General features: G+C 40.3%; 1 protein-coding gene across 1 annotated transcript; it reads right to left on the bottom strand.

Moving 5' to 3' along the window:
• Positions 1–3066: 3066 nt before the first annotated feature.
• Positions 3067–20242, bottom strand: LOC308406011 (chemerin-like receptor 1; the record flags this gene model as incomplete). The annotated part of the gene is made up of 2 exons (XM_080896819.1): positions 3067–4145; positions 20131–20242. 2 exons carry the CDS (start codon positions 20240–20242, stop codon positions 3067–3069), a joined length of 1191 nt encoding a protein of 396 aa, XP_080752945.1.
• Positions 20243–21179: the final 937 nt, after the last annotated feature.

Genomic DNA, 21179 nt, shown 5'->3' with positions numbered 1-21179 from the left:
TAATTGAAGGCAGCGTCAATAAAAGGGACAATACACCTGTCAGTTGTCGAGGAGTTTATCTATCTGCATAACTGTATCCAGTGTAGGAGTGAGGGCAGAATATAAAGTTTCAGGTTTTCATTACCGTTTTGTTAGGAGAATAGAAATGTTAATTTTGTAAAGTTAGGTGCTATTCTTATTTGTAATGAGAATAGCACCCTATGTTATTTAGCTAGGTTATGTCCAGGTTAGAGCATCTTACTCAGTAAAGATACCCATAATATGGATGGAGGTTAAAGATGAAATGAAAGTCCTGGGAATTTGGATTAGTGGAAAGTGTCACGATCCTGTGTTTTCGGTTTTGTATTATTATTTATCCTCGGTTTTGTTATTATGTGTCATTGTTAGTGTCTTGGGTTTTGATTCTGTATTTCTAGTCTTGGTTTGCTTTTGCGATTCCTCCTCTGTTAGGTCTGTCTGCGTCTCTGTGTGCTTCCTGTTTTTCTTTGGTAGTCTTCAGTCTGTATCTACGCCTCTGTCAGTGCGCCCCAGGGCAGCTGTGGCTACAATGTAGCTTGCCATTGCCAGTGTGTGAATGTGTGTGTGAATGGGTGAATGACTGAATGTAGTGTGAAGCACTTTGGGGTCCTTAGGGACTAGAAAAGCGCTGTACAAATGCAGGCCATTTACCATTTACCATTCAGTCATCACATTCAGTTTAGCTTTTGTCATGTGTAATTAACTGCTGCTACCTCTTTCCCCTGTTACCCTCTGTATATGGTGTCTAGTTTAGTCTGCTCAGTGTCGCGCCGTCCCGTCATATATGTGTTCTGTGTTCTGTTCGTAGTATTGTTTAGTTCAGTTCTGTGTTTACTAGTGCCAGCAATAAAGCTGCTTTTTGACTTTAAGTTTCGCTTCCGTGTATGAGTCTGCATTTGGGTTCTTCACTCCTGCCTGCCGTGACAGAAAGTGGACACTGTCAAAACCCACAATGTATCAGGTGGTTCTCAATAAATTATGCGTTAAACTGATATGGGGAACAAATCGTGAGGTAACAAAAAGGTGAACAGTGTGCCTGACCTTTGAATTGAAAATCTCTTTTATCAAAAATGTGTGTAGTGCTTGTGTGAGCAGGAAAACAAACAAGAACAAGGCCCTGTGGGGCTAATTGAAAGGGAAAGCTATATACTACAAACTCCTTTTTGGAGATATCCTTGAGCAATGGCAATATCTTAACAGAAATTAGAATCAGAATCAATGTCCAAAACAAATTTATAGTATAATTAATGACAATAATAATGGAGGTTTAACACAGTATAAATATGCGAGTGAAGAAGAACATTCTCAAATTGTTAAAAATATCTATGACAAAGTTATATCTGAAAACTTATCTCTGTTGGGCAACTTCCTGTCAGAGCAGTGGATCAGTGGTGCTTTTATGTTACAACAAAGAAATGCCCCATGCTACACTGCAGAGGTGTGGACTCGAGTCACATGACTTGGACTCGAGCCAGACTCTAGTCATTAATTTTATGACTTTAGACTTGACTTGAAAAAATGTTCTAAGACTTGTGACTTGACTTGGACTTTTACACCAATGACCTGGGACTTGAATTGGACTTGAACCGGTTTACTTGAAAAGACTTGATATTTCACCCCAAATATAAAATTTAACACGCATATTATATAGAAAGTGTGCATCATTTATTCAAACCACACTCTGTACGTATGTGTGCGTGAGCTGTAGCACAGCCAATCAAATTAACCAGATTTTTTAAAAAAAGAAAAGGAAAAAAAAAAAACCCTCAAAAATGCTGCAAGGAGTTATTTTTTTCAGGTACATAAACTATGAAGTAGTCAACAAAAAACCGAAATGCAATATGCAAAACATGCAAGAAGAGAATCACAGACAGAGATGGAACAACTTCCAATTTTCTCCGACAGTTGAAGTTGCATAAAGAACAGTAGGTGCTCCTTCTCTTTTGCTACGATGAGATAGCTGACTTCATCTAACTAGCAAATGTTGTCCAGGCTACATTGGTGATACAGTTTTTTTTAATGTGTATGATATTTTTGTCATCCGATTTTAAAGCCCGTCCTACAAGCGCATCCAAGACTAACATGCAGCTTATCTCAGAACTGTCGGTGAAAATTATTCTTGGAGCTAAGTTTAATTGAGCTGCATTTTATAGAGGTGCAATTTCACAATTTGTGTATATTTTCCAAGTTCACTATTTTGTCATGTGTTGAGAAAAATACAGATTTAAAAATTACATGTTCTAATATTTACATTTAGCATATAACTGCAACATTCTTTTTTTGTTTTTTTAGGACTCTAAAGGACTTGAAATTCAAAGTTTCAGACTTGTGACTTTACTCTGACTTTTACACCAGTGACTTAAGACTCGACTCTGACTTGCCTGACATTACTTGAGACTTGACTTGTGACTTGAGGATAAAGACTTGAGACTTACTTGAGACTTGCAAAACAGTGACTTGGTCCCACCTCTGCTACACTGTGATGAAGACGACTTTGGACCATTTAATTTTAAATTGCTACAGAACACAGAGATAAGACAACAAATGGCTACTGTGGGTTTTGAGATTGATAACAATATAAAATCTGTAAGGTATGGTTTATTACGAATTTTTAAAGAAATGAGACAATTATTCTGGTTAATTATGTGCATAATTAATACCCCGTTCAGTGGATGCTGATATTAAAAAACATGAAATAATCTAGAGCATTAGAAACTCATATACACAAATATAAAGCTGTTCTTCAATCAAAAATGTTAATATGACTGTATGGATTACATAATTCATTTTTAACAAATTAAATACCACAATTCAAAGCTTCATAGGTTTTCTATTATATTGGCTAGTTTAGTTTTCTTACTACTGCATGGAGCATAGTGAGATTTCCCCTGGAATAGTTAGAAAAATCTAAAGAAAACAGTAGGGGTCACAAAAACAAAACAACAAAACATTTTAGATTTTTTTGCACAAATTTACAATCTGAATCATCCTGAGATTAAATTTTACATTAAAAAATTAATTCAAATTTACATTGCCAACGGTAAGTTTTTATTCGGGGTTTGGTGTCTCCTCAGTGATGACTACTTTGCTTTCTGTGCAGGATTCAAAAGCAGCTGGGTCGATCTTCTCCAAAGTTGCAGCAGCTTCTGACTTTTGGGAAATCCTTGAAAAGGTTGATGACACAGAGCGAGTGGACATAAACGATAAATGGTCCTCTGCCAGAGCACTTTCGAGTACAAAACATACAGACTGCTGAAGCTTCTTCATGAATTCTTCACACATGAAAACATAAAGGATGGGGTTCAAGCAGCTGTTCAGAAAAGCCAGACTCAAAGTCAGAGAACCCACGATTCTAACAATGGGCAAGGTTTTAGGGTTAGTCACAGCCTTTAATTCTATAAAATTGCAAACATGGAAGGGCAACCAACAGATGAAGAATGCAAAAATGATTGAGAAAATGATTCGGCGAGATCTGCGTCTCCTTGTTCTTGACATGCGCATTGCACGTATGCCTATGGCCACATAAGACACAAATATGACCAGGAATGGGATCACAAAGCCCATAAGAAAGCGAAAAATGTGGAGACTCCATTGCTGTTCATGTGTCATAGAATAACCACAGTAATATACCCCATTGTATTCCACAACAGTGCGAAAAGTTGCATAAGGAGTGCTGCAGACCGCAGCAATCACCCAGATACCAACACATATGAGCTGAGCTTTGCAGACTGTGCGCTTGTTGTGTGCCCACACCACCACCCAGATGGACAAACAACGATCCAAACTCATGGCTGTTAAAATGAAGACACTGGCAAACATGTTGACTAAACTCAAAAAACTGTTGAGCTTGCACATGAATTGTCCAAAAGGCCACTGGTGACTCTGAGAGAGAGAAATGATCGAGAAAATCAGGAAGCCTGTGAAGAGGAAGTCAGCTATGGCCAGGTTGAGAAACCAAACTGAGTCAACTGTTTTCTTCATTTTGAAGCCCGTCACATAGATAACCAGAGCATTGCCCAAAGTTCCAGCTATAACTATCATACAGTAGATGACAATAGAGGCTGTTTGTATGTGTCTGGAAGCTGCATCTTGTTCAGGTGACTGAGTTGCATTGAAACTGATGTTACCTGAAAACAAGAAGGAAAGTATTTTAAGAAAGATTATTATTTAACACATTATACATCATACACAGAAAAATAGGGCAAAAGAACAAAAAATAATATTTGATTACGTGCACTATACAGTGGGGCAAAAAAGTATTTAGTCAGCCACCGATTGTGCAAGTTCCCCCACTTAAAATGATGACAGAGGTCAGTAATTTGCACCAGAGGTACACTTCAACTGTGAGAGACAGAATGTGAAAAAAAAATCCATGAATTCACATGGTAGGATTTGTAAAGAATTTATTCGTAAATTAGGGTGGAAAATAAGTATTTGGTCACCTCAAACAAGGAAAATCTCTGGCTCTCACAGACCTGTAACGTCTTCTGTAAGAAGCTTTTCTGTCCCCCACTCGTTACCTGTATGAATGGCACCTGTTTGAACTCATCATCTGTATAAAAGACACCTGTCCACAGCCCCAAACAGTCAGACTCCAAACTCCGCCATGGCCAAGACCAAAGAGCTTTCGAAGGACACCAGGAAAAGTATTGTAGACCTGCACCAGACTGGGAAGAGTGAATCTACAATAGGCAAGCAGCTTGGTGTGAAAAAATCAACTGTGGGAGCAATCATCAGAAAATGGAAGACATACAAGACCACTGATAATCTCCCTCGATCTGGGGCTCCACGCAAGATCTCATCCCGTGGGGTCAAAATGATCATGAGAACGGTGAGCAAAGATCCCAGAACCACACGGGGGGACCTGGTGAATGACCTGCAGAGAGCTGGGACCAAAGTAACAAAGGTCACCATCAGTAACACACTACAACGGCAGGGAATCAAATCCCGCAGTGCCAGACGTGTTCCGCTGCTGAAGCCAGTGCATGTCCAGGCCCGTCTGAAGTTTGCCAGAGAGCACATGGATGATACAGCAGAGGATTGGGAGAATGTCATGTGGTCAGATGAAACCAAAGTAGAACTTTTTGGTATAAACTCAACTCGTCGTGTTTGGAGGAAGAAGAATACTGAGTTGCATCCCAAGAACACCATACCTACTGTGAAGCATGGGGGTGGAAACATCATGCTATGGGGCTGTTTTTCTGCCAAGGGGACAGGACGACTGATCCGTGTTAAGGACAGAATGAATGGGGCCATGTATCGTGAGATTTTGAGCCAAAACCTCCTTCCATCAGTGAGAACTTTGAAGATGAAACGAGGCTGGGTCTTCCAACATGACAATGATCCAAAACACACCGCCCGGGCAACAAAGGAGTGGCTCCGTAAGAAGCATTTGAAAGTCCTGGAGTGGCCTAGCCAGTCTCCAGACCTCAACCCCATAGAAAATCTGTGGCGGGAGTTGAAAGTCCGTGTTGCTCGGCGACAGCCCCAAAACATCACTGCTCTCGAGAAGATCTGCATGGAGGAATGGGCCAAAATACCAGCTACTGTGTGTGCAAACCTGGTAAAGACCTATAGTAAACGTTTGACCTCTGTTATTGCCAACAAAGGTTATGTTACAAAGTATTGAGTTGTATTTTTGTTATTGACCAAATACTTATTTTCCACCCTGATTTACGAATAAATTCTTTACAAATCCTACCATGTGGATTCATGGATTTTTTTTTCACATTCTGTCTCTCACAGTTGAAGTGTACCTCTGGTGCAAATTACTGACCTCTGTCATCATTTTAGGTGGGGCAACTTGCACAATCGGTGGCTGACTAAATACTTTTTTGCCCCACTGTGTGTATATATATATATATATATATAGAGAGAGAGATAGATACCTTCAAAAGTTTTAGAACACTCCAATTTTTTCAGTTTTTTATTAAAAATTATGCACTTTAATTTCTAATTGCATTCTGAAATGAAAGCATAGTACAAATAAGCAATTGGAGTTAAAAACAAACAAACAGATAATGGAATCAATTTATAGACCAAAATGTTTTCTAAACCTTTGACTCATCAAAGCAGCCACCTTTGGCAAATATAACAGCTGAACACACCCGTGGCATTCTTTCTACAATAGAAATCAAATATTCTTCAGAAAGTTCTTCCCATATCTGTTAAAGAATTTCCCATAAACATGTGGCACTTGTAGGTTAGTTTGCTTTCACTGTTCTGTCCAGTTCATCCCAAACCGGCTCGATGGTCTGGAGACTGTGCTGGCGACTCCATGTTTCCAAGCTTACCATCTTGTTCTTTTTTCCTGAGGTAGTTAGTTTGGACTTATGTTTTGGGTCATTATCTTGCTGTAGGATGAACCCCTGACCAACTAGGCACATACCAGAGGGTATTGCATGGTGATGGAGAATGTTGTGGTAGCCATTTTTGTTCAGGGTGCCTCTCACTCTGTACAAGTCACTGACCCTCAATCCAGCAAAACACCCAGACCTTCACACTTCCTCCTCCATGTTTGACATTAATGCCACACACTGTGGAACCACCACTTCGCCTTCTTGACGGCGTACAAAGATCCTGCGTGATGAATAAAGATTTCGAATTTTGATTCATCAGTCCATAATACCTTCTTCCAGTATTCAGTAGTCCAGTGGTAGTGTTTCATGGCCAAGCCTCTTTGTCTTATTCTGACATCTTTGCAATGGCTTTCTTGCTGCAACTCATCCTGTCAAATCTGCAGCTGGAAGTATTCTCCTTAAAGTTAAAACTGAGACTAATATTAAGCTGTGCTTAAAGCTGTTGCTGTGTGAGCTGTCTATCACGCAAGCTGTTAACTCTCTGTGCCAAACCTCTTCCTGTCAGAGTTTCCCCAGTTTCTGAGTGCCTTTTGATGGTGAAAGAAAAAGTACTCACTGACACCTAGACTTTCTTTGCAATTTCTTTGTAGGAAAGACCTACATTTTTAAGTGTTACAAGGGTCAGTCACTCTTCCGTTGCTAATTGCCTTTTTTTCCACAATTTTTGTAGCAACACACTACTTTCTGCAGTACAATATTGTTCAACTGATGCTCACGAGGTTATGGTACCACAGTGTGTTCCAACACTGCTTTTATGCAGACAAAGGGGGTTGTAAGTACTCCAAAAAAGTTGGAACACCTGTAGGAATTAGTAGTACCAGCTTTCAAGGCATGACAACCTCCATTCCTGCAGAACAGCTTTAACTCATTTTGTGTTTGCTGAAACAGGTCTTTTTGTGTAATTTTAAAATATACATTACTTCTCAGTTTTAGGTAACCTTACCTTTTTTTAACCCATGGCAGTCAACCATTTAGCTATGTACCACTTCAAGCTTGATCTGAACTGAACCGCAATAAATAACTGGAAAAATTGGGGTGTTCTACAACTTTTGATCGGTAGTGAGTGTGTGTGTGTGTGTGTATATATATATATATATATATATATATATATATATATATATATATATATATATATATATATATATATATATATATATATATATATATATATATATCTCCACTATGCAACCCTTACTTCCAATATGCTACTAGATTATGTCAAGTACTTTATGCAAGCTGAAATTTTGAATTTGTTTAACTTAATTTATGTTGTAATCAGAAATGATAACAGGCATGCATGCTCATCTAAATAACTTTAGCAGGAATTCATATCAGCATTCAATGCTAATACATTTTATATTTAAAGTAAATCATCTTACCCCCACTCATGTTTCTTTTAGCTGACAGACGTTATTCTAAATTGATCTCTATCTGTTGCTGCTTATACTTGCTCTCTATCTTCGATTACTCCTCCCTCTGAGTTGCTGCAGATGAGGCAATACTCACACAGAGAGATGAATAGACAAAATAACAGAAATGCCTCAATATACACTGATGAAGCAACAGAGGAGTGCATGACATTTGGTGAACCTAAATGAATATTTTTTGATTACTTTTAAAAGGTTACACGTCTTACTAGATTAGTATTTATTGCAGTGTGTTGTATTTGTGTTTTGCATATTTCATTGTATAAGAGTAATTGCTTGTGGTTAAGTGTATTTTTTTCTGCTATATTATGCTAAATTTTAAACTTCCTCATACACTTTTACAACTCTTTGACCTATCAAACACTCACTAGCTGTCTGAGTATATGTTTCACAGATTAACCCAACAGCAGTGCAGTAGCTGTTTTGCAGACTATTATTAATTGTCAGTAAAAGTAGTACAATCCAGTGGGGGTGTTCGATATAAGGATATATATCGGATGACGATATAAAAACGTCTATCATTTCATTTTACACTATCGTTTGTTTCATGGTATCGCAAAATAAACTGTTTACGGCACAATTTTTTCATTGTTTTGATGGTCACTGTAGTGGCTATAATAATTTCTTAAAGTTCTCTCTTTCTCTTATATTTAATATAACCACACTAAGGAAGGACAAGCTCCTGTTTTTATGCGTTGTGGTTAGCAACAACGACGGTAACACCATCGCGTGTCCGCTTGTTTATGTTCCACATAAACCTTTCACAATAAAGTTCAAGATCCTGTTGAGACTTTTCAAAATAAACGGAATCACGTGACAGAGCAGATTATTTACGGATGAGAATTAAAAAAGAGCCGCCAGGTGCTAAAAAATAAACCTTAGACTCAAACTTTAGAACAGGCTTTTCCCCGCAGCACGCCGTGTAATAAATACTCACAAAGAAAACGGTGGTGTCATGTTTCGGCTGTGTGGCAGGCAGGAGAGGACCCAAACGCGAACTCACAGAGACAAAAGGTAAACTCAAAAAACACAGCTTTATTGCTGGCGTGGAGTGGGACACGAAAAACAATACAAAATAAACTAAACTGGGAAAACTAAAGCACAGGGAAAAATCACACAGCTATGATGGAGACTACGACACTGACAAAGAGAAACACAAGGCTTAAATACACAGAGGGATAACGAGGGAATGAGACACAGAAGGGGAGCAATCAGGCTGGACGAGACAGAGACGCAAAACTAGAAACACTCACATGAGGCATGGACCTACAAAGTAAAACAGGAAACACACTGACTGAATTCTAAACATGCAAACTTAACAGCAACAGGGGAGACATAACATGGAACACAGGGAAGCCGTATGACAAAGCCAAAGAGCAAAACCTAAGATAACCATAACAGATCTAGGGAAACACGAAACAGTACCACAAAGGACTCAAAACATAATCCATAATATAAAAACACGAGATCTCTCCAAAATGAAACAGGAAACATGAGAGGCAGACATGACAACATAAGACAACAGACATGAAACACACGAAGGGCAAGGGAGACTTCACAGGGGTTGAAAACACAAGAGGGAACTAATAAGCAAATGAACATAGGAGACCTGATGAGCTTAACATACTATAAACATCAAAATGAACTAAAACTCAAAACACTGGGTCCTAAGACCCAGGATCGTGACAGGTGGCTGTTACAACTTATGTCTAAAAATGTATGGTTTCATACATCGGTTAAAACACTCAACTCCAGCTACATGACGCGCAGTCGAGATTCACAGAATTTACAGAAAATGTTACATTTTTGTGATTTAGATCGTTATTGGGACAATAGAATTCTTATATCGGGATATGAGATTTTGGTCATATCGCACAGCCCTACAATCCAGTAAAATATCAATGCTATACGGAAGTACTCATTGATGCTGGGATGAGAAACATGTAAAGGTGTTTTGGTTTCTTTGTTAAAATATTCATTAGCTGTGCTCTAAACTAATCCTTCCTGCATGTGTTGCAGCGGCTTTTATAAAGACAAAGACACCAGAGCTTGACAGACACACAGAAGGGATGACACCAAGGCAAGACAGGAGGCATAGAAAGGGAATACAAAAGGGGATAAATAAACCCCACAGAAAAAGCAAACAGGAAACTAGAGGCACAGAACATAGCATCGTCCTAAGCCTGGGAATGTAAATATAATTTCATAACTAGAAGACTAAATAAGGAATACAGAACCAAAATACAAAAACAGAAATTCAGGAGAAGATATGGAAAACATGCTGCCTTGTTCTGTACTGAATAATCCAACACCATCAGAACTGAATGACTATAATCCAGTTGCCCCCATATCACATGTGACGAATGCACTAGAGAGACTTCTGTGCAATTTGCATACAGCCTAATTCTGGGAGTGGATCATCTATGCTGCAGTGAGCTTACAACTGCCTTGTAAGGATCAGCTTCTGTAATTTCTGTGCTTTTAAAAGGACTCAACAACATGAAGCTACAGGAAATGTCAGTAAAAACAGCAACACATCAGACCATCAGTGCAATAACTGCTACTGAAACTGAATAACACCTTAGATGGTGATTGACTTCTTAAGGGAAAGGATGGCTACGTGACCTGTGTCTGTTCAGGGACAGGATGTTGAGGTGGATTGCTGTGGTGGACAAATATGAGTCCCTGGGTTCCCATATTCTTCAAAGACTCGGCAATTAATTTTTGCCAGGAACATGAGTGTGAGACCTTTACATAAAGCACCATTCTTGTAATTCATATAAGTCCTACTGTAATATCCTGTAAGAGGCCATCCTGAGCTATCAATTAAAATCTATTGATGCCACTAGTGATGGGAATTCCAGCTCTTTTTAGAAAACCGGCTCTTTAAGCTTGGCTCACTAAAAAGAACCGGCTCTTTCGGCTCCCAAGCAGCTCTTCAGGTTGTTTTGTTGCTTTAATTAATATATTATCAACAACAATATAAAATTATGCACAAAATGAATGACTTTTTATTTATATATGTTTAATATATAAATATGCTTGTGACACAGGACCCCGGAACACACACACACACACACTGGCGTTATGTTTGGGCAGCAGCCCTTTTATTTATGGCAACACAAACTGCAGCAGAACCGAGACCACACCTCCGCCACAATGGTTTTATTTATTCACTCCACACAAAAAAAATTATATATATATATATATATAACAACTATTTATAATTCAACTTTGCAAAAACTGTCTCATAGAGCTCTGGGTTGGTTTAGGTGGTTGTATACTGCAGCAGCAGCAGCACCAACAACAACATTTGCAGTAGACACACTGGCACCTTCAATAATATCACGCTCAACTGACTGTGTTTTATCTTTCCATTGCACTGATGGGTGGACAGTTCTCAGGTGCCTGTGCTGCTGGTTGTTTGTAGAGCCGGCTCTACATGACACTCTTTTCTTGCAGACTCTCTGCAGACACTCTGCCTTTGTATTGTCAATAAAATTTAAATGGTTCCAGATTTTGCTTCTTTCTTGGTGTCATTCATTTTCTTTATTATATCTTTCTAATGTGTCGATGTTGTCTCTTGTTGTTGCCCCGGCTCTCTTTCTCTCACTCCCTCCTGCTCTGTTCGTGTGCTACTGCTGCTGCGAGTGTAACTACCGCCCCTTCCTCCTGTGATCAGCAAAAACACAAGGCACAAACACATATTGACCAATCACGTCCGGCGTGATGCGAAAAAAGGTGTGTGAGAGAGGGTGAGAGAAAGAAAAACAAAAAACAAAAACACGGCTCCCAATGAGGAGCCAGCTCCCATCATTCACTTCAAAGAGCCGGCTCTAAGAGTCGTTTGGTTTGCGACTGACCCATCACTAGATGCCATATTTGTGGGGGCTGGGCAGAGCACACAGATTAGATTTTCAAAATGACAAGATTTACAGCTTCCACATTTTATGGTGCAAAAGGTGGTTAAGTTATTAGATATTATAATTATGCTGGTAAAACTCAAAATTGGAGCTTCAGTTTGAGAACCTTAACTTTGATTTGGTAAGATTTCAGTAATGTTTAGTAATTTTACCTAAAAAAGTTTATTGAAATGGACAGAGAAGAATGCATGAGGGGAGTTGAGCAGCCTCAAATATCTGATGGTGTGAGTGAAGAAGATATCATGGAGCCGAGGGAACTGTTTATGTTCTGTTTTAACATAAACGGTTAAAGTTCCCAGGATGATTCTGATACATTTTGTGTTATCAAAAAGAGGAAAATACCATTTTTGGTTCCTTTATAAAAAAAAAAGAATAACACTCTGTTCATTGTTCATTGTTTAAAGTTAAGAAAATACCACAAAGAGAACAAATTGTTATCCAATGTGCATAACCCTGACCATCACCCTCACCTCTACAGACAGACAGTAAAGCCCCTTCGTTAAAGGACAGATAGGGGAAATCTTTCATACCATGTGTTAGTATCCTCTGTCATGGTCCCTCTATCTCTTTGGCTGGTTCACACTGGCTACAGGTTTTGTTGTTTTTCTCCTTCTCTCTGCCTGGGCGGAGCTCGTTACAGGTTCTTGCTCTTGGCCCACGCACCTGTGATTGTCACCACCTGCTGCTCTGGCTGAGTTCCCCAGCTGCTATTTAAGGCAGTGGCACAGAGCAGCTCACCGCTGGAACGTTGAATCTCCTGAGTTCGTGCTCTCGGCTTCATCTAAGGATCTCATATAAATCATATACATAACAAAATTTCAAGAAGTGTCTCAATCGTAAGTAAAGTAAAACACATTCTGCACAAATCACTCCACATTCTCTATTGTTCCCTGATTGCACCGTATTTGAATTACTGTGCAGAGGTTTGGGGCAATACTTACAAATGTTCGCTATCATCAATCTTTATATTACAAAAAAGGGCCATAAGGATAATCCATAAAACTGGTTACAGAGATCATACAAATCCACTATTCTTAAAATCAAAAATTCTAAAATTCACAGATCTGGTTCATTTTCTCACAGCACGAATTATATATAAAGCAATAAATAACCTGCTTCCTGACAATATTCTAAAAATGTTTTCTAAAAGGGAACGGGAATACAATTTGAGGGGGGAATTAAATTTAAAACATCCTCGTATCCGTACAACATTAAAAAGTTTTTGCATCTCTGTGTGTGGAGTGAAGCTGTGGAACAGACTAAGTAAAGATATGAAGCAATGTCCGAGCATGGCGCAGTTTAAAAAGCGGTTTAAGGATATGGTTTTTACAGGGTACAGGGAAAAGGTAGAGATTTGATAGGGTGTTCTTGTCTAATATTTTCATGTGTGTGCGGGTGCACGGGTATGTTGGTATGGGTATATATATATATTTGTAGGTTGTGTATCCTTGAGGTGTTAATGGGGTTATTGAAAATGTGTATATGTGCGTATGTGTAAATACGTATGTATGGATAGATAGAAACATATATGTATATATATTTTAAAAAAAATGAGAAAAAAAATACACATGACATATAATGTAATTGCAAGGAGGTATTTCTGTAGTCTATTGATACTAGATAGTGGAAAAGGGGTGGGATTAAAAAGGCTTATGCTTCTTCCTGCTCCTTTTTGAACATGAAAGTTATTTGGAGTTGTGGTTGCTCGTTTGCCTTTTGTTTTGCTTTGTTCATTTGTCTCTTTTAATTCTATTTTGTTGTACTTTTTCAACATGTTCAAAATAAAGATTCAATCAATCAATCAATCAATCAATCTCCCTGTGAATTCTGTGTGTAGATACCCTCCTCCTGGAGCAGATTATGGACCCTTTCTGTGTGTGGCGGCATGAGTGGAGTTTTGGAGAGTGTGCGGCTGAAGAGGAGTGAGTGTGTGTGGATTATCCCTTCTCCCTTGAGCCCTGGACCCCCCTCCCAACTCACTGTACATATATATAGCACTGAGTTGTTCCCTGTTGTAAATAAATTGTCTTCTTTTGTTTGCAAAGAACTCTGCGCGTGAATCCATCCAATAGCCATGACACCCTCTATAATATAATATATCGATCTGGCAGAAAAGCATCTCCCAGATACTACTACTACTAATAATAGTGCATAAACATTTCAACTTCTGCAACAAAATAATTTAATTTAATGTAGAAACAACCAGTCCCGAGGTGAGAAAGACATGTACCCAAAATGTGTGCAGGCAGATACCTAGACCCAGCTGAGGGTTCCTGCATTTCCTCATTTATTGGTCTACCATTAATGTTAATGTATTAATGTGCTCAATGTTTTTTTACGAATTAATTTTTCCTTTTTGCTTTTAATTTTAATTTTTAACAGATGCTTTTGTGGTTTGTGCATAGTATGATTTACATAGTGTGACTCACAGTTAGAGGACCATGAATTTTAACAATGCCATGAAGATCTGGGTGAGTCATAGCCTTCAATTCTATAAAATTGCAAACATGGAAGGGCAACCAGCAGATGAAGAATGTAAAAATGATGGAGAAAATGATTCGGTTTCCTTGTGTCAAGATCCTCTCTCGATTTCTCTGATCCTTTTGTTACTCAGCTGTAAAAAATAAACACAATTGACTCCAAAACATGTGCGATGCAAACTTTCAAAGCACGCTGGCTTCACCCGATTCTTTGTTGGCAAATAGTCATTCACAGACAGTAAAGTTCAACTTCAACCCATTATTTAGCAAAGCATATGCATATGGAGATCACCCATGTCACACTCTAGGCCTGGCAGAGTATGCTCCAAGGAATCTCTGAAGCATTTCCTCTTAATAGAGCTACATTTATACTTTTCCACTACCCGCCTCCACATCAATGGGGAGGGTGAGTTCACCCCCCTCTGTGAGCTTATCATAACATGTTTGATTGAGAGGGCTGTACGCATTTACTGTACAGCCATAGAAAGGGTCGCAGGCTTTTGCTGTACAGCCCTTTAAAGGGCCGCCTGCTGTTGCGAGATCGATCAACTTCAGACCAGACAACAAACGACGGAGGCTCCGGAAAAGTGCAATCAAACGATGAGTTTTATTATCACAGGAGAACAACCAACCGTCAGCATACGAATTGTTTTGCTCTGACAAAAATACAATGGGTTCTGGTTTTATAGGATAAAATATCACACCTACGTCAATACAGTTCAAAAATACATGGTGACAGACGGGCAAAAGTTCAACCCGTGCAGACAAGGGTACATCACGTACACTTCTAATAACCATAAACCGACATATAACTTCCCTTTTCTACATTACTTGCCTTTTAGGGTAATAACTTCAGGTCTCAGCATCTCTGAAAGCTAATAATGGACCCTCGTCATTAATCACTAAGTAGAGTACTTTGCAGCCAGTCTCAAACTGAAGCAGAAGACGCTTAGGCCTTCGCTCAGACCTGCTAGTAGATTAATATGTGTATCGTAAGCGTGCATGCAATTAACCTGCTATGTTCTCATCTCCCCTCAGCATGTATCATCTGGACACTCTCACCAGTGAAGCTTAAAACCTTCTAGAATGGAACATCAACTCTAACCAAGCACATTCATGCATTGTGTATAGAATGAACTCAACCTGTAAAAATAGAAAGGTCAATGTGATGACAGACATATTCAATGCAATTTTATAAACCCTGCAGGAAATATTACTGATAAATGATACTGTGAAACATGTTATTAATACATTCTTCATAAGGCAGATTATATGGTAGCAATAAAAGAATCTCTGAATCCCAACATTCCCTCTTTTGACATTCCAACAGGAATGTCACCATACTTCATGTTGTATCACTCCCTGCCCCACTCTATGGGTGCCAGGTTCATCTGGTAGATGCCCTCAACCCAGCCAGGGTTCGCAACCCTCGCCACTATCTTTACCAACAATCCTCTGACACAAGGAATGATACAACACCCAGCAATGACCAATATTCCCAAAAATACAGCCAATGAGCACATCACTGATATAGCCACACCTTTCCATTGTCCAAACACGGATGCCACCCAGGACCCCACTGGGTTTTCAATACCTGAGTGCTCATGCATGGTTTTAGACAAATTTTCAGGCCCTCCAGAGCTCGGGTTACTGAGCCATCTGGGGCAGTATTGTTGTTCCATGGCGTCCCTGGTAAGGCTAGAGAGTCTCAGCAAGTTGTAATGAACGTAGTTAATGCGGTCATCATTCTTATTAGGCGTTATCCAAAGGAATATACTTTCAAACCCTGAAGCTACTGGGTCTGCCAGCTTATACTCGTTTGTAACTCCCCTGGGCACTCCTATGGAGTCTATCCTAGTCGGAGAGTTTAGCCGGGGGTCATATGCATGTATACCCTGGGTCCCTCTTTTTGCCAAAATGTGTCTCTTATGTCTGGCTGCTAAGGTACGTGTGTTGTGTTGCTGAATAGTCTTTACCTGATTTCCAATCAGTATGAGTGGAGCTCCCAGTCGCACCATTGCACATGTCCCTACGCTTCCCATTGGGACACGAACCAAAAGGGTGCTTTGCCCACAATAATAATACAACCCACTTCTTGCCCATGTTCCAATTAATGTGCTCGGGTCACTCACATTATTCGTGGTTCTTCCCGTGGGTGTGACAGCACACCAAGTAGGGTCGATTTCTCCCACGTGGTACTTTACTTTATCTGTAGAATAGAATAGAATAGAATTCAACTTTATTGTCATTGCACATGCACAGGTACAGGGCAACGAAATGCAGTTTGCATCCATCCAGAAGTGCTTTAGTGATATAGATATATTACAATATATATTAGCAATAATATAGATATGTGAGTATATTACAGAAATGGGTCTATTATGGTATGTTATAATGTACACGGTATGAAGTATGTTGTGAATATTCTATAACTATAAGTATGTACAGGCTGTAGTGAGTACAAGCTATGTACAGGATATGAACAGGATATAAATATGAAAAACTATACAGAATATGAAATAAATAACTTTACAGAAATCTGAGATATACAGCTATACAGAAATGGGAACTATGCAAGTTGTAAACAGTTGTAGGATTAAAGATTATCGAATGTACAGAATGATTATTTACACAGAGCTATACAGTAGTGCAGTTAAGATAAGTGAGGGTGTAGATAGTTTCTACAGAGGCTATATAAAGTGCTAGTGGTTGTGAGTGGTGGTTCAGTCCATGTTATTATTGTGTTTGAGGGTACAGTTGTCCATTGTGGGTGTGTGTATGTTCAGTCCATGAGTTTAACGTGGGTCAGATGTCAGGAGGCAGAGTTCAGGAGTCTGACAGCTGTGGGGAAGAAGCTGTTCCGGTACCTGGTGGTCTTAGTCCGGAGGCTCCTGTGGCGCCTCCCAGAGGGCAGGAGGGTGAAGAGTCCATGTGATGGGTGACTGGGGTCTTTGATGATTTTCCCAGCCCTTTTCAGACACCGCTTCCTGTAGATGTCTTTTATGGCAGGAAGTGGTGCTCCGGCGATGCGCTGGGCAGTTTTCACGACCCTCTGCAACGCCTTCCGGTCCGAGGCAGAGCAGTTCCCGTACCAGACTGTTATACAGTTGGTCAGGATGCTCTCGATGGTGCAGCGATAGAAGTTCACCAGGATGTCTGAGGACAGGTGGTTCTTCCTCAGAGTCCTCAAGAAGAAGAGGCGCTGGTGAGCCTTCTTGACCAGCTTGGAGCAGTTGGTCGTCCAGGTGAGATCCTCGGAGATGTGGACTCCCAGGAACTTGAAGCTGCTCACACGCTCCACAGCCGTCCCCTTAATGTGGATGGGTGGATGTGGGTCAGCATTCCTCCTGTAGTCCACGATGAGCTCCTTGGTCTTCTCGGTGTTAAGCAGCAGGTTGTTTCTGTCGCACCACTCAGCCAGACGATCCACCTCCTCCCTGTAGGCGGCCTCATCGTTGTCACTGATGAGGCCAATCACCGTGGTGTCATCTGCAAACTTAATGATGGTGTTGGAACCATCAGCAGGTCTGCAGTCGTGGGTGAAGAGGGAGTAGAGGAAAGGGCTCATCACACACAGAAAACCTGAAACATGTATAGTTATCTTGTTTTGGCATGAATGAATTGGCATTCTCCGCTTGCCCTATCGTGTTTGGTGCGAGATTATTAGTTTATCAGTTAGATTTGTCATTGAGTTTTTAAGTGTGACTCAGGCTTTGGGGTAAACTAAGTGTACCCTAATTACCCCAAACGAATCTGTTCCTGACATGTCCACCCTGATTACCAGATAGAATACGCCTCCCGGGCTCTCGGCTTTAGGCAGTATGTTCCATGGACCTAAGAAGATGGTGACAGGGTTATGAAAAACAGAATAAACCCTTTGAATTACTATTCCTTGCAGGCCTTCTGGCACATTTGGCTTCCAAAAGGCAGATTATATGGTAGCAATAAAAGAATCTCTGAATCCCAACACTGCTTTTGCTGTACAGCCATCTAAACGGCTGTTGTACAGCCATGTAAAGGGCTGAACACGCAGTGAAGCACTACAGTTAAATGCAGCTGGATGCAGAGAAGGGGTCCGATGCGCATACTTTAGCAGTGCCAAGCTGAATTAACCCTATGTTAGACTAGTCACAGTTGGCCATAACACTATCAAAGGTTTCTTACTGATCCTCACTGTTACATTTTCAAACAGTACTGATCAGCATGTATTCATACAACAAGTGGCACAAACTTTTTCATTCATATAGTGGTAGATATATTTGACCTAAATATATGGGTCATGTGAGTTGAACATGCAGGTTAATTGCTTAACACAGTGACTCCACTATATAAGACACTTCATTGTAAGTGTGCATAGTATATATGATTGCACAGAATTTATCTGAGTAATTATGATTACATATCTAGTGTATACAGGTATATATGTCATAATAAAATCCATTTCCACTAGCCTACACATAATTTCATATCCTCAATGCCTGGCTCTTTTAACCTTTGAGCAACAACATCTATCTTGCTTAATATTTCCACACTTGTTATTGACATGCGCATTGCACGGATGCCTATGGCCACTTAAGAGACAAGTATTACCAGGAATGGGATCACAAAGCCCACGACATGAGCTGAGCTTTGCAGACTGTCCTCTTGTTGTGTGCCCACACCACCACCCAGATGGACAAATAACGATCCAGACATCCAGGCTGTCAGAAAGAAGATACTGGCAAACATGTTGACTACACTCACAAAAGTGTTGAGCTTGCACATGAATTCTCCAAAAGGCCATTTGGTGACTCTAAGAGAGAGAAATGATCGAGAAAATAAGGAAGGCCGTGAAGAGGAAGTCAGCTATGGCCAGGTTGAGAAACCAAACCGAGTTGGGAGTGAACAATGCGTAAATTGCGTAAATGCGTCCTGGCTCCGCGTCCCGATTAATACACTGTATATATTTTGTCCTTGTAAATACCTCCCCCTCACTGTAAATAAACTGTCTTCACCGCAACTGTGCCTCCGTGCGTTCTGCTTCCTGGGTCCATTTGCATTTGCTATAACAGGTGGAAGGAACAAAAATCCTGGAGGGCCAGGATTTCCCAAGGTGCTGTGTGTTACTCGTGGGCATAATATATGCTCTCAATCTGAGCTATTGCATGGATCTAAAATATACTTTTGAAGTTTTCAGAAGCTGTTCCTTGACCTGGATGGACTGAGAGCCAGTGGAAAGTCCCAAGAACAGTATTTTCTAAAGATGTCACTTGTTTTAGAGCACTAAGAGATTTTATTCAGATTGTGTTGCTTTGTACTTGGAAGTCCATTGGAATAAAATGATAGTGTTGACAAAAAACAGAAGACAAAAAATGTTTTTTTTTCTTTTTTCTACCTAGCTGTTTTTGATATTATATTCAACAAATTGTGCCTTGGCAGTTGTTGTAAAACCTTTACAACTGTCCTTAACACCTATCCAATCTTTAATCCTCAGAGAGATGTGCTGATAAATGAGCCAGCATTACGTTAAAGATGCTGACTCTGTTTCAAAAATTGTTAACTGTTTGGAATTCTACATGTGTAACATTGATCTTAAAGGTGTTTGCTGTATTGTGTAAAAGAAAAATGCAAGATCTTGTAAAGTTTGGTAGCCATTGAAAGCTAACAAAAATAAGAGAAAGCTAAAATGATGATAACAATGAAGAAAATCAGCAACTTAATATTTTAACTTAAAAAATGATTAAGAGGTTGGGAGCAGAGCAGCAGATTAACTTAACTTTTTTGTAATTGCTGTAATTAATTACATAACACTTAAAATCGTTTTAAATAATGTGGAAAAAGTAATGGAGGAACATAATTTTTACGAGTAAACAACTTAAAAACATGTTTTAAGCTACCAATTATTAAGTAAGCTGGTTCAAAACTCCGCTGACCGCATTATTACCAGAACCCCCTCCTGCCAGCACATCACCGCTGTTCTCCAGGAACTTCACTGGCTCCGTGTGAAATTCCGGATAGTGTACAAACTTCTTCTGCTCACCTTCAAGGCCCTTCATAACCTCGCTCCTCCCTACCTTCCTGACCTGTTAAGCACTATCTCTTCTGCCCGCTCACTTCAATCCTCTTCTTCTATCCAGCTTGCTGTGCCTTCTTTCCGCCTCACCACCATGGGAAGCAGAGCTTTCTGCTGCTCTGCTCCCAACCTGTGGAACTCTCAACCCCCAAATATACACTCAACAAAAATATAAACGCAACACCTTTGTTACTGCTCCCATTCTCCATGGGATGGACGTAGAGACCTAAAATTCATTCCAGATACACAATATAACCATCCCTCCCAAACAGTGGTCACAAATCAGTCCAAATGTGTGGTAGTGGGCACATCTGCTATATTGAGATAATCCATCCCACCTCACAGGTGTGCCACATCAGGATGCTGACATCATGAGTAGTGCACAGGTGTACCTCAGACTGCCCACAACAAAAGGCCACCCTGGAATGTGCAGTTTTTTGTGCTGTTGGGGGTCTGGGGACCCAGAACCGGTCAGTATCTGGTGTGACCACCATTTGCCTCATGCAGTGCAACACATCGTCGCATGGAGTCTATCAGATTGTCAATTGTGGCCTGTGGAATGTTGGTCCACTCCACTTCAATGGCTGTGCGAGGTTGTTGGATATTCGTGGGAACTGGTACACGCTGTCGTATACGCCGGTCAAGCACATCCCGAACATGCTCAATGGGTGACATGTCCGGTGAGTATGCTGGCCATGCAAGAACTGGGACATTCTCAGCTGCCATCTGCCCTGAACAATGTGAACCATGATTCATCCGTGAAGCGCACACCTCTCCAACGTGCCAGACGCCATCGAATGTGAGCATTTGCCCACACAAGTCTGTTACGGCGACGAGCTGGAGTCAGGTCAAGACCCCGATGAGGACGACGGGCATGCAGTTGAGCGTCCCTGAGACGGTTTCTGACAGTTTGTGCAGAA

Source organism: Rhamphochromis sp. 'chilingali' (genome assembly GCF_963969265.1).
Source record: "Rhamphochromis sp. 'chilingali' genome assembly, chromosome: 11".
Taxonomy (NCBI): domain Eukaryota; kingdom Metazoa; phylum Chordata; class Actinopteri; order Cichliformes; family Cichlidae; genus Rhamphochromis; species Rhamphochromis sp. 'chilingali'.
The sequence above is the reverse complement of the archived record's forward strand: the minus strand, read 5'-3'. Positions and strand labels throughout refer to the sequence as shown.